General features: G+C 44.0%; 1 protein-coding gene across 1 annotated transcript in view; it reads left to right on the top strand.

Moving 5' to 3' along the window:
- Positions 1-14,406, top strand: part of LOC137380792 (phosphatidylinositol 4-kinase type 2-alpha-like) — a 49,916-nt gene extending 35,510 nt beyond the window's left edge. The window contains exon 9 of the mRNA XM_068053148.1: positions 1,962-14,406. Within this exon, the coding sequence (XP_067909249.1) occupies positions 1,962-2,120 (159 nt within the window). The 3' untranslated portion in view covers positions 2,121-14,406. The remainder of the gene's footprint in view (positions 1-1,961) is intronic.
- Positions 14,407-14,862: the final 456 nt, after the last annotated feature.

Raw genomic sequence — 14,862 nt, 5'->3', positions numbered from 1 at the left:
TAACCAAGGCATGGAATATAAGCAGGGAGGTTGCGCTAGAATGGTGTATAACACTAGTTAGGCCACAGCTGGAGTAGTGTGTGCAGTTCTAGTCACTGCATTGCAGTAAGGATGCCATCACACTGGAGAAGGTACAGAGGAAATTTACAAGGATGTTGCCAGAAATCTAGAATTTTAGCTATGACGAAAGATTGGATAGGCTGGGGTTTTCTTTGGAGGAGAGGAGAATGAGGAGAGATTTAATTGAGGTGTATAAAATTGAGGGGCCTAAATATTGCTTTGGAAGGACCTATTGCCCGTGAGAGATCATCAGTAACCAGGGGGCATAGATTTACAGTAATTTGTCAAGGGAGTTGGGAAGAAATTTTTTCCACTGAGGGTGTTGGGGGTCTGAGACCCACTGCCTGAAATGGTAGCAGAGGCAGAAACCCTTCATCGCATTTAAAAAGCATCAACTTGAAGTGCCATAACCAACAAAGCTAAAGACAGAGAGTTGGAATGTGGGATTGGGCTGAATAACTCCCTTTGGGTCGTGACGAACATGATAGCTCAATGGCCTGTCTGTCTGCCATAAATTTCTGTGATCCTGTGAAAGGTGGTTATCAGTAAAATGGCCATGAAATTCAGATTGTCGTGAAAGACACAACTGGTTCACTCATGCTCTTTAGGGAAGGAAGCCTCTCATCCTTGCCTTGTCTAAGCCTATGAGAGATTCCAGGCCCACACCGATATGTTGACCCTTAACTGCCCTCTGAAGTGGCCTAGCAAGCTCCTCAGTTGCATCAAGCCACCTTCTCTAGGGGACTAGGAATGGGCAATAACTGTGGGCCTTGTCAGCAATGCCAACATCCTGAGAGTGATTTTTTTTTTACCACACAGTCATCAATGAACAGTGAGTCAGAAGCAAGAACGTTTTTTTTTCCCTCTATCTAATGCAGGGATGCTGAACTGCAGTATTACATAAACTGAGATCAGCTTTCTCTGCCTGGAACAAGGGTCAAACCTGAGACATCCCTGATCACAACACTAAGCTGTGTTTGCGCTCACTGGAGATTCTCTCCTGCCCACCGTGCACCCTCCCCCCCCCCCCCCCCCCACCACCATCAACTTTGTGTACCCAATCCTTTTTTAATGTAACCTTGACTTCCCCTTTACAGCGAATAAGAATTAGCCCTTCAGTTGCTGAATAACACTCTTCCAGCAGTGTTTGTAGGAAGATGAATCAAATGTTTGCTACTAACTGATTAAACTTGTGGCCTCTGTGATGAAATTGAAATTATTTTTGGATTCAGAATGTTGCCATTGCCACACAGACCAATCAGCAAGCAGCCAGGTGTGTTCCTGGTCTGCACAGTGAACTATCCATGCTGGAGTTGGAGTAGGGGATTGAGGATATACACTTGGTTTAAGTGCCTCTGAACCAGGGAGTATAAAAATCATTCAGCATTCCTAATTTGGTGCCACTGATTCTGGTGGGAATACACACACGAGGTGAAGATCGTAGGGAGAGGGGTGGGTCAGGCTTGGCTGATGCACTTCGTAGTGAAATAGCACAAGAAGAACTATCTTGACTTGCTGTGCATAGTTTTGCTTCATGTGGGAACTGGATCTAGTTTGGCTTTGATGCCTGCTCCCTTTGAGCAGCTGAATAGCCTTCCACTGCTCACCTGCCTGGCCTGGCACAGGAAGAATAGCCACATGGGTAAGGTACTGAAGGGCTGCTGATACCCTGGGAGCTCTACCCCAGCAAAAGTTAGGCTCTTAGGTGGAACAGCAGAGAAAAGGCCATGCCTCCCGCCCATTCCCTAAGCTGAGTGTGGAGGTACCAGACACTGAACCAGCCATGTAATTAATCTCTCGTCTTGTGTCCAATCTGATATCGTTAAAATATGTTTGTTTTTTCCTTTGTTCCTCATCTCTTTCCTCCTCACAACCCCCCCACCACTCTCCTCAATCCCAAGATCCTAAATCTCACACAGGCTCTGAAGGATGGGAAGTCGCCTCTGTTGCTCATTCATATCCCACCCGTCATTGTGGAAACAACTCGAAGCCACCATCGCAGCAGCGACTTGTATACGCAGAGCTTCCAGAGCAGAAAGCCATTTTTTACATGGTGGTAGCATAAATGGATGCAGCGAGAGAAAAAGAAAACCATCCCCATGAACAGCTTGCTGGTTGACTAGCCTGATAATCCTGGGCCTTCTTTACCTCTCAGTGATGAGAATTCATTGGGCTAGTGTCTTAGCTGGAGAGAGAGAAAAGCCTGCTTCGTGTTTTATCCCGTGTGTTTGATTACTGCACGAGACGTCACTACATCAGTAAGAAACAGTGTGCGAGGGGGATTCTTCTGGATGATTTGCACTTAATTCTTGCACTCCCTCCGCTTCATCCCACATTTTTATTTTTCTTTCCTCAATTCCCTGCAACAGCTATCTTCATGCACTCGCTCCAACAGACAGATGCTTGGCTGCCCTTCTTCGACTGGACTTGGTAACGGCTGCTGTGGCTGAGCTGACGTACAGCAAAGGCTGCCTCCATCTGTCTTAACCCTGCCCTAACCTCCCATCTCCTGAAACTGGAATGAGGTTTTTTCTTTGCACTAAAATGGTTTTAGTTCAAATTGCAGCTAGATGCACATCAGTGAACTATGGTTATGCTGGTCCTGGAATAATCTGATCCAATCATGGTCCTTTCAAGTCCGCTTTGCAGTGTGTTTTTAAAAGGAAAAATATATACAATAGAGAAATGCAACTACAAAAGTGATTATGCTGTATTTGAGAAAAATCTCTGGAAGAAGATATCACTAGACTCAAGTTTCAGCTGTGGAAGTGGGGGATGGAGAAGAGGAAGATGAATAAGATAAATATACCCCGCCTCAGCACAGTCAGTGTTACAATGTGAACTCTAGCTGGACCAAAATGTTTCTCAAATTACTGAGTTGAGCCTTTTGCCTTGAATCTGCGGCATGAATTTACAGTTGTGTATATTATATATATAAAGCGCAGTCGTGACTAGTGCTGAAGCACTTCTTCCCCCTTCCTCAACCTTCCACTTTTCTACATTGCACATGTTTTAGAGGGGGCAGGGGTTAGGGGAAAGGGTCTGCATGTGAAATGACTGTACAAACTACATAGCCCAGCTAATTGTAGACAGGAAATAATCTGTAACTGTCAGAAGCCAATACAGCATGTTTTTAAAAAAAGCCAAAATAATAGTTAATGCAAAAAACTTTGTACAAGGGTCTCGGTAGCTGCCAGTACCCAGGGCACTATTTGCCTGGCATTAACCATGGCACTTCGCTGAGACCCATGGGTCTGCTCAGTAGATTCAGATTCTGGCTGCTAGCACGTTCCTGCTCCTCGGCCCAACGATTTTCGTTTTACTTTTCCAATCCCATCCAGTTGTGCTTCTGATGGAGAAGCAAGGGAGTGGGATTTTAATGGGAGAGGAGCTGGTTCATTTTTTAAAGCTGTCCACTTTTTTGGTCCCCAAGCGCCAGACTCTGCAGATCGGTAACTTTGCTTCGGTTTCCCTGCCCTTGCTGCTTTGAAACGGGCTGCTGTGGGAAGGCCTGACATCTGGGAAACTGGGTGGGGGAAGAGGAAGAGCAACTTGTGTCCCACTGTACTGAGCATTCAAAACCCAACCATAACCCTCCTAGGTCCTATGCCCCCTCTTAAATGGGCAGCTGTCTGTCTGCCTATCCCCCAGTGCGGGGTTTAATTTAGTTCAAAGCCTTTGTGTAAAATTGCGCTGTTTAAAATAGTGCACAAAGGAATTATAACCCCTTCAGTGACCAATGTGCCATGAGGGAAGATGAAAACTTCTAAGTTTTTTTAAACCTGTAGTTAATGTAAGAGCTAACCTGCCTTAGTGTGTTGTTTAAAGAGCAAGATTGAATCTTTGACCAATTTCATTCCTGGCTAGATTGACAAATGTGGCTAAACTGCATTTGAGAGAAAAAGAAATTGGAATAGTAGCCAAAGTTATTGTGCCTACTCTCAGCCCCTCCCTCCCTACTATAAGCATGGCACTTAGTGAACCAGAAGGGGTGTGAACCCAACCTTCCTGCAAGATACTGTGGGCTCTAGCCTCTCAGTTCTTGGCTAGAACTGTGATTTTGAGGATGTGGAGAGTGGATTAAAAATGGTGTCTATGAAATGCCCTTGCAAGTCACTGTTCAAGACTGAGGCCCTGGAGTATTAAAATGATCCCTGCACTAAACTTGATTGTTTCAGTACATGTGTTGTACCCTGGACTGGTTTGCAAACCCTCCCATAAAACCTGGTGGTTCTTACATTACTGCACCTTTTCAGTCACCCTGCATCTTTATGGAACCTGCTTCCTAATTATTTTATGGGTGGGGCTGGGTGGTCTTGTGAACCTGCTTCAGGGTTCATTCGGGTTGCTGGCTGAAGGTAGGTGACCAATGCTGGAAAGTTAGGACAGAACCTCTATTAATTTTTAAGTGGCAATTGTGAGCCATGTTTGACGGAGTATTCTACTGAATTGAGGTTATCCCAAGTCTGTCACTGGCTCTTTAAAATTTAAAGCACAGTGGGGCTGCAGTGATTTACAGTGCTGTGCAGTAGCAGCAGAGTATGTTCAAATCCCTGCTTAGCCCCCAGTCACGGAGCAGGGGGTAGGGTGTCGCCCAGTCACGGAGCAGGGGGTAGGGTGTCGCCCAGTCACGGAGCAGGGGGTAGGGTGTCGCCCAGTCACGGAGCAGGGGGTAGGGTGTCGCCCAGTCACGGAGCAGGGGGTAGGGTGTCGCCCAGTCACGGAGCAGGGGGTAGGGTGTCGCCCAGTCACGGAGCAGGGGGTAGGGTGTCGCCCAGTCACGGAGCAGGGGGTAGGGTGTCGCCCAGTCACGGAGCAGGGGGTAGGGTGTCGCCCAGTCACGGAGCAGGGGGTAGGGTGTCGCCCAGTCACGGAGCAGGGGGTAGGGTATTGCTCTTTGCTCAGCCTAAAACTAATTAAGTGGGTGCACTTTTAACACAAACAGCCCGTGTGCATAAGGAAAACTATTCACTTGCGGATGTGTGAATGGAAAGTGAACCTGTTTTAACCAGAGGTGATCAGCTTCCACTTTGAGCACGTGGTCACTTTAAGAAAGAAAAAAATGTAGCGGTGATAAATGTGACTTGTCTGGGTTTCTTTTTGTTGCAGCCAGTTACCAGCTGCCCAGATAGGGACACTTTTTAGTGAGAGTTGGGGTGAATGTTGTCTGGGTTGCTGCCTGCAAAGGGGAATGTTGGCACTATTTTGGGAGGTGCCTGCTCTCAGCACAGGAGGCTGTGCAGAAAAGCTGGGACAACTGCAATGAGAGAAAAAATAGTGCCTCCTACTAGTAAGTGTCCAGGTACGCCCCTATATATTGTAGGACTCCCTATGAAACTTAGTTTACTGGGGGTGAGGAGAGACAAACTTGTTTAATCTTGCATGGTTACCGATAACTGGGTATCAGTCGGGAGGCAATTTAGTCAAGTGACCTGGGTGATGGTGTTCCCTTGAATGTCAAGAGGTCCATTCTCTGCCTTTTTTTAATATGTTTTAAAAGCAGAGAATATCTTGCAGATGAATCTGACTTGCTTGGCTTGGGCTTCTGGCCAGCTGACGTGTGCACTGACCTCTGCATCGCCCGTTCAATCACCAGGTGATGGTGTTTTGAACTACGGTGTGGTTGTCACCAAGACCTCACTAGATGCTAGGACTCTAAAATCTTTGCCCTGCTCTCACTGATGTGTGCCAAGTGCCCAGAGGTACAATTGTAGATTTCATCCACCCAAATTCTGCAAAGGGTTATTTGTCAAGTAGGCCACAAGAATTGGACGACAACAAGAAAGGAAAGGTTGAATGCACAGTGCAAATCCCTCAGTTTATTCCTGGTGGAAGATTTTTGACATTTGTATGGACTAAATCATCATGCAACTAAGTGCCCTATTTTAAATTCTATTTTGAATCTCTAGCCACATCTGCAGTAATGGACAGAAGGTTTTAATAGAGCAGCATGGTTGGATGTTTGAACGTAAAGTCTGTCAGCACACTAATTATTTTTTCTTTTGTAAATTGTACTTCAACTAATCTCTCTGTAGGAGAACAGTAGAGAAAATATAAAATAGAATTTTTTTGTCCGATGTCCTCCTCCCTCTGGTGTGTGTGCAGCTCAGGAAGGCTAAGCATCCTGAATGAGTCGTTGCATTTGATGCCCAGGATTAGCACATGCAACCATGCTGTTGTGGACATGTCAGGAAATCAATCCCTCCCCCACCCACCCCTGAAGTAGCTGCTACTTGTGTAGAAAAGGGGTTCTGGTTCCAGGCAGGCTTGTCAAAAGCTGCTCTGTTGTGTTGGGGATGACTGCATACAGTAAAATATCTTGAACTATTCTGCATTTTGGTCCAGTTAGGACTGATTTTAAAATGATTACCCCATGGGTTTTTTTTCTTGTAATAGCTGAAGTCACAGCGTTATTTAATCATTTTGGGTTGGGTGGGTAGAAACAATAAAGTTAGGAAAAATTTAAATGAGTTGTGTGATTTTTTTTAAAATTTTGTAATGCAGCATTTACATAGTTTTCATACAATTGAGGGTGGGGTAATGGGGAGGGTGCGCTTAAAACCGATTTGTGTTAGCACAAAATCTGTGAATTCCTGCTCCCAATCACTGTCCAGCAACCCTTGTTGGAAAGTATGTGTATGGACATTGAGATTGTGTGTCAAGCCCTCTATGGTCAAATAGCCTGCCAACACTCAGTGCTTGTAGATGCAACATAGCCACTTGGATAAGGTACTTGAGGGCAGTACCAATGAACTGTACCTTCTGGGGAGAGTGAGTAAAGGCAATAATTAAAACTGTGGGTTCTGCTGAAGTCGCATCAATATTGCCCTTTTTTTGTGTGATTTTCCTTGCAGTGGTCTCTTTGCCACCACTCCACCCTTTATTGTTAGCATTGGAGCACAGTGAACTGTAGTCCAAGGAGTCTGCCCGACCAAACCTCGCTGGAAACAATGTCACCTTCTGGTTCAGTGTGTTGAGTGATCGTGCCTATTGTCCTGCCATTGTCGCGTGGGTTTTCTGCTACTTTCCTAAGCACTCCTCACCTCCCCCAACCGAATGTGTAAAAAAAAAATTAAAAGCAGCTGTTTGAACAACAAGCGGTTCACATCGGCTTCTCAACCAGAAAAAATGTTAAAGTGGCAAATTTTACAAGTGGCATACTGATTGTTCTCAGTATAATAGTCTTAAATCTCTGCCTGCAGATCTGAGTGTAACTCACTTGTGAGCATCGCATGTGAATTATCTGGCCCATCGCAACTTAATAGGTAGGGAGGTACTCTTCCTTTTTCCCCCCTTCAGTTTGTTTAAAGATTATACCCATCTAGCCTATGTCTGAATTTGCGTCATTTTTTAGTAGAAACCTCTATTCCTGTCTGCGTCCCTTTGCAGACTTGTCTTTCTCCCTCTATCTCCAAACTGAATAGCATGCAGCAAGACTAAACGGTTATGATGAAGTGGTAGAGAAAGTGACAACTTTTGTTTAAAGTCGCAGGTCTGTGTGCAAGGCTGGAACGCATTGGGGATTTCACTTTGAAAGATCGGATAGATTAGGATCTTTCTCTGCTCAGGCCCCATTTCCACTGGGATAATTTTGACAAGGGCGACATCCTGTAAAGATCCCATGCACTTTGCATTTGCGCAAGTAGTGACTTGCTGCCTGAGTGGAACAGTTCTTCTGCGTGCAAAGATTCTAGAGATATGCGGAAGGCTGGGATCGCTTTAAATCATTTTCCCTATTTGATTTGTCATCCCCTTTGAGGTGTATTGTACTTTGCACACTCCTAACTAACCGTCAACACACTGACAAATGCATAGCAATAAAGCATTGCGTCCAGTTGCTTTGTTTCCATTCTGTGACCTATTTACAAGAAGAGTTTGCAGAGCAATATATTCGAGCTATCTTTTAAAAAGACAATTCACTGGAACATGAGCTGCTGGTAGAGGATTTTGTTTGCAATAGATAACATTATGTCTGGGACCCAGTGAAATTTTGGTTTACTCTGGATGCAGGTGAAAACATCATTAGGTAAATCACTTGATTTATGCTTTTAATTAAAATTCAAATCCCTATCACCATCAGTCCTTTATTAACTCCCGTCTTTTTTTTCCTCTGCCTCTTGCCTTCTACAGAACTCTCTTCCCCCAGCTCCCCCCAGCAAGAGCCTCAAGCTTCCTAAGATGGAAGTTGCAAAGTACCATCTAATTATTTTTTAAATACAAGTACAATAACAGGTCTGTCAGCATTTTGGGGATGGAGGGGAAAGAATAGTTTCGGGTGGAGACCCAACTCATTGCCAAGAGCTCATCCCAAAATATTAACCAGTTTTTCTTAAAACTTGAAGCTCTTGAGGGAGCTACTGTGTACTGTCAGCATATTGTTTTTATCCCATGGGTATGATTTGGTGTGTGATTGATAAAAGCTGCACCCACATTGTTTTGAGACCCACTCTTTGCTATTTCTATCCCATTCTCACCTCTGCATGTGGGGAGTTGCAAGTCTCAAATTTCCGGCTTCCTTTCTGCCACAGGTTTTGTCGTAATTACTTCTGGCATTATGTTCTCGTCCCTGATGTGTGTTGCAGCTTCAAACCTCATCATGGGGTGAAGGGAGTAGATGTGGAATCCTGTAATGGACTCTTGTCCTCATAGAAATCTCATCCATATGCAAAGCTAGTTCTCCTCAATTAATAGCCCTAATGCCAACAAAACAAGCTGCTTGTTGAGGGGTATGTTCTAGCTGTATTGTGCTCTCAGGTTTTTTGTGCTAACTTTTTATCCTATCCTAAAATTCTCTTCCCTACTATCCCCCACCCCAGAATGGCCGACTCAATAGTCGGTCCTGATGGTGAGTATTGGCAGACTAGAAAGAAGAAATCCTAGCTGAGTGTGACCCTGATCCTATACTCACCCAATGTCCACACGTGTCCTTTCCAGTACAAGCCCTTTAGTGGAAATTCAGACATCTTTTCTCCTACCATGGAGCAGCTGAAATCGGTTCTTGTGCCTTTTTAACGTGGGGCCCTGGGACAGCATGGCTTTGTCTGTCATCGGGGGAGTCTAACATTTTATAATATGCCCGGTTATTGCGCCTTCTCTGTAAACTCTCGATCGTGCATTTACTCCTGGTAGGATTGAGATTTTCTATCTTGGCTAACTGGGAAAGTGACGGTTGTGGAAACCCCCATTCAGATGTGTTGGCCAGTGTAAGGATAGCTGCTTGAAGGTGCCCATGCTCTGATTTTTATTTTCTGTCGAAGGAATGGGTAGTGAGAGAGTGTCCTTGCAGTAAACTCTCAATTCAATTTCCAATTGTCAATGGATTCGAGAGCTTTGTGGTGGCTGTACAATGGTCAAAAGTCAAGTCATGCAAGTAACTGAGCATCAGTGTTAGATAGGTTAATTACTCAATATGGGGAATCATGGTATAGGTTACTGTCATAGTGTTGGTTTTGCCCTGGTGTGTGGAATTGATTTCTTTGACTGACAGTGTTTTCCCATTTAAGCTGCAAAGTAAAAAATATAAGGTACTGGTGTCTCCTCTTCAAGGATGGCCTGATGTGCAAGGAAACTCTAGATCAGTCCTACTCCTTGGTCAACCCATCCAATGGAGCGTGTATGATTTCTTCTCGACTACTTGGGAAGTCCTGAGTCCAGGAAACAAGCTCTCAGCTTAATTGAGTCCTCAACATTCTTGATTGGTGTTCTACCTCCCAAATTCCTCCTCCCTCCCCCATCCCTCACTGGTTCAAGTCCATCATGCTTACATCTGTTGGCTCCTCCTTCCAATCAACCTCTTGTTTCCTGGCCAGGAACCTGACTTGCTTGTGACTTACATCATAGCAATTTAAAAACCTGTTATTGGTACCAGGGGACTGGAAGGACAAACTTTCATTTAAGCCCAATATTGCTGCATTCTTTAAAAGTACATACTAACAAACATTCTGCAGGGATATGCCAAACATGGGCCCTCAGTGTAACACTACTAGGCTTTATTGGACCATCTACATAACTCATCAGAGGAACTGTTAACAGTTAATGTTTCTGCCAATTTAAACTTTTTTTGCTTGGACACTGAATCTGTAATGTACTGTTCCGATAAAACACTGTATACTCTGGAATGTATTTATATATATATATATATATAAAAATCAAATGATTGCTATTTCTGCAAATATAAACCTACCAAACTACTGTTTAGCATTCGATAAATTTTCTAACGTGGCCTGTTTCAGCCCTCTGTTTACATTATTTCTCACTTTAAGTGGACGAGGGGTTTGATGGTGGGGATGTCGTTAAAAATGAGTATTTGGATTCCAGTGCAGAGTGCTGATTCAAAGCTATGAAGATAAAGCGTCTGTTGAGTGATGGTATATTATGTTGCACCTGGTTGAGGGAAGATGTAATCCTGTCGTTCAAGTGCACCCTTTATCATCTGGAAGGTTTCCTCTGGTAGCCACAGATCAGCCAATGGTGATGTTTGTAAATGCATTGAGCTTTTGGAAGAGCAGTGAGTTCTTGAATGTAACCTTTAATTTGAGCTGTACCGATTAAAAGTGAATCCAGGAAAACATGTTCACCTGAAGGTTGGTGGGAATGTGGGGCACATACACTTGTGTAAATTCAATGGAGGTGTTTAAAGGGGAGATGGGTAGTTGGTAAGTGAGTCTTTAGGGATGTGGGTAAATTGTGATCAATAAAATAGAGCTGACCTGCCTAACAAAGATGGTGGAACAGGCTCGATGGGATGTGTAGCCAACATTCTTCCCCTCAACCAACATTGCCAGAAACTGATTTAACTGGTTGAGGAAGGTCTGGTTCTGGGGAACTCAAACAATGCAGCTTGAAAGTTGCAGAACATATTAAGATAGTCCAGTTCCTATTAGAGCAAGTTGCAGCTAACCTGAAAGGAATCGTGATATTAGCCAGATAGAGGCTAGATAGTCTCAGGTTCCAATTACTGGTCTCTGTGGCATGAAGGTGCAATAAGTGACACAAGTAACTCCCTGCTTGGTTTTGTAGATAATAGCGTGATGACAGACTTGATTGTGTTGGCCCAAACATTAGGATGAAAGGACCATTCTCTGCAATACACTGGTCCACTACTCCGATCACCCCCTTCCCACAGCACCTTTCCATGTAAGCGTAGGAGATGCAACACCTTTTACCCTCCTCCTTTCTCCCAGTTCAGGGCTCCCAAGCACTCCTTCCATGTGAAATGATTTACTACTTTCAATTTAGTATGTTGCTCATGAACCAATCTGCTCTACAATGGGGAGATCAAATGTAGATTCGGTGACCACATTGCTGAGCACTTCTGTTCAGTCTGCAAGTGTGACCCTGAGCTTCCTGTCTCCTTTCATTTTAATTCACCATTCCACTCCCACCATGACCTCTCTGCAACAGAGTAGGTGCCTGAGGGCTATGAAGCTTAACGTAAGCTTGGGGAACAGACCTCATCTTTCACTTAGGCAATTTACAGCCTTCCAGGCTCCACTTTGAGTTAAACACTTTCAGATCATAACCACTGCCCCCATTTTTTTTGAATGACAGCTGTTTAGTCTGCTATTTCCATTTACACTTCCTTTAGACTCTTGTTTCTTGTCCCATTACCACCTTCTTTTGCTTTGCACCATCATCCCTTTTGTTTGTTAATATCTCCTGCCTTCCACCCTTTCTCAAACATTACCTTTTGTTCACCACCACCACCACCTTCCCTCTGCCCATCCCCATACGCACCCCACTCTTCACCCCCTGGCAGTCCCTTCCCTGCTCTTCTGCTTGTTAAAACTTGTTACCTCTCTAACTTTCTCCAGTTCTGATGTAAGGTCATCAACCTGAAACGTTACTATTTCTCTCTCCACAGATGCTGCCAGACCTACTGAATATTTCCAGCATGTTTTTATTTTTGGTTTCCGGCATCTGCAGTATTTTGCTGTTGTATTCAGAATGGATGTTGTTTCTGGGACCCACAACAATAGGACAAATATTGCTAATCTGGGCAAAGAACAGAGGGGGGGCTATGAAACTAATAAGGGTGGCGAGGAAGGGGTAGCAGTGTATGTGGGAGGTAGCGAATAAAATGCATGAAGATATGCTCTGAGGGGACCATACAGTGGAGTACCAGAGGTTGGATAGTTATTCAAAAAAATTCAGGCAACAGGCCATACCTTCAGGATAGGAGAGAAACCAATATGATTCAACAGCACTGAATTTGTATAGTTTACATAAATATTTCTATTTTATATGATATCCAACTTCTTTAAAGATGCTGATATCACAATGAGTGTTGAGTGCCTAATCTCAGCCGTCGCTGTCATGCAGCACTAAGAGCAGCTGCATTGTTGGAGGTGCTGTCTTTTAGATGAGGTGTTGAGCCAAGGCCCCACCTTCCTGGTCAGGTGGTTTATAAAGGATTTCTCAGTGCTGTTTATAGAGCATGACGTTCTCGAGGAATGCAATCTTGTAATTTGAGTGATGCATCCAGGCAAACCTCTTGATATGAAGTATAGTGGGGAGGTGGGACATACACAGGTGTAAAGCCAATGGAGGCATTTAAGGGCAACTTGGATGCCTGATAAGTGAGCTTTGAAGGGTGTGGACAATTGTGATTAACAAGATAGAGCTGACCTGTTTAACAAAAGTGGTGGAGCAGGCTTAATGCGATGAATAGCCAATAGTCTTGCCCTCAACCAACATCACCAGAAACTGTTCTAACTGGTTATTCATTGCTGTTGTTTGTGGGATCTTGCTGGGTGCAAAATGGCTGCCCCCCTTTACCCACATAAGTGTGCCATGTATATATGAAGTCTTTTGGGATGTTGCTGAAGTAGGGCTAAATCAATGCAGTTACTTCTTGCACAAGAAGGAAGTGAAAGCTACCTGAAGCAATTGTGTGTTGAAATAAACTGAAGATCCTCTTTCTGTTATAAAAAAAAATTGGGTCCACGTACACGCTCTTTTCAGCTGCTGACTTTTGAAATTTCTACTGTTTGGTAACTGCTGATAGGGCGTGCAGCTTTTTCCTGTTTTGAGTAGCCCTGTCTTTATAATCCTGCTTAAACTGTCCTACTCTTAACTCCTCCTCTGGGATCTCCAAACTGTGGAACTTTTCACCTCAGCCTTCACTTCCTTCTTGCAATTGAAAGGCTTTTGCAACACCAGTTTGGAGTCAACAGCTGCTTGCTCTTGGTTCACTTTATCATCTTCCCTTTGTACCTTGTTTGTATTCACCATGGGCTTTGACCCTTCACTGAGGATACTCAGTTTGTATGGTTTAATTTTAGAAGTTGTACAAATGGAATATCTGTATTCCATCATAAATGCTGTCACTATCAAATGGCTCCTAAGCTTGATGTTTTCAACAACAACTTGCATTTTTGTATAGCACCGTTAACACAGGAAAGTACCCCAAGGCACTTCACAGGAATTTAATCAGGCGAGAATTGCCACTAAACTAGGGCAGATGATGATATGATAGGAAGAGGTAGATTTTAAGGAGTGTCTTGATGTGGGGAGAGAGTTGGAGAGGTTCAGAAAGTGAATTCCAGAGCTGAAGGCCTGGTTGGCTGAAGGCATAGCCACCAAGGGACAAAGGAAATGGGGGATGTGCCAGAGGCCAGAATTGGGACAATACAGAGTTCTTGGAGGAAGTTGGCCTGGGAGCTAATGTGGGTCAGTGACTGAAGGGGCAATGGATAAGTGACATTTTAGTGCATATGGACAGCAGAATTTTGGATGAGCTCATGTTTCTGGAGGTGGAAGGTGGGACGCTGATATTGGAGTACTTGCAACTGGAGATGACCAAAGCATGGATGAGGGTTTCAGACACAAGCCACATACATTTTGGTTTCCACTTGCATTGGGTGTCCACCTAGTCTGGCATGAGCCACAAGGACATTATTATATTCATTACTCCGGTTTTTCTCCTGTCATTGGCTCAGTCAGAATACTGTGGGTTCAAGTCCCACTCTGACAGAAGCATCATTTTAGATTATATACTTCATGCTGTACTGAAGGTGCACTCTGTTGTTAGCGGTGCTGTATTTCAGATGAGATGTTAATCGGAGGCCCTATCAGCTTTCTTGGCTGGATATGAAAGGTCCTGTGACACTACTTGAAGAGCAGGTTAGTTCTGGTGTCCTCCCCAACAATCCTCCCTCAACCAACTGCATGAAAACAGATTAACCGGTCATTTATTGCATTGCTGTTTATTGAACCTTGCTATATGCAAATTGGCTGCCATAATTTCCCAGAAACTGACAATTTGAAAGTAATTTATTGGCTGTGAAACAGTTTGGGAAGCCCTGTGTGTGTAAAGGCAGTCTTTTTATAAAGGCAAGTTTTTTCTATCTGTCTTTGTCTTTATTTCTCTTCCTTCCTTCAGTTGTCTTAGCCTAAGGGATTTACAAGTTTTCTCCATCCTGCTGTGCTCTTTGTATGGCTGGCCCAATGTCACTCCATAGGCCCCATCAAAACTGAGCCTTCTATCAATAATAAGAGAAAGCTATTGATAGCTATGGAGGAGGAGCTATCCCAACATTGATAGTGGTAGTGATGGCTCTCTACTAGAACTATAGGGCCTATAGATAGTGGAAGTCCTCTGTTTTTCATTCCTCCGTTGCGTTGTGGGTATGGCTGAAGAGTAGCCAATGCAAGAACTTTGCAAGAAAAAGGATGAATTGGGTAACTATAATTCAGTTATCATTTGTTAGGGCCCAATTTTAACTCAATGAATGGGTTTTGGGTGAGTTAGAATTGGGCCCTTCGGATCAACAAGAACAACTTGTATTTATATAGCACCTT

This window comes from Heterodontus francisci, chromosome 20 (genome assembly GCF_036365525.1).
Source record: "Heterodontus francisci isolate sHetFra1 chromosome 20, sHetFra1.hap1, whole genome shotgun sequence".
Lineage (NCBI taxonomy): Eukaryota > Metazoa > Chordata > Chondrichthyes > Heterodontiformes > Heterodontidae > Heterodontus > Heterodontus francisci.
This window is presented reverse-complemented; position numbering and strand designations above follow the sequence as displayed.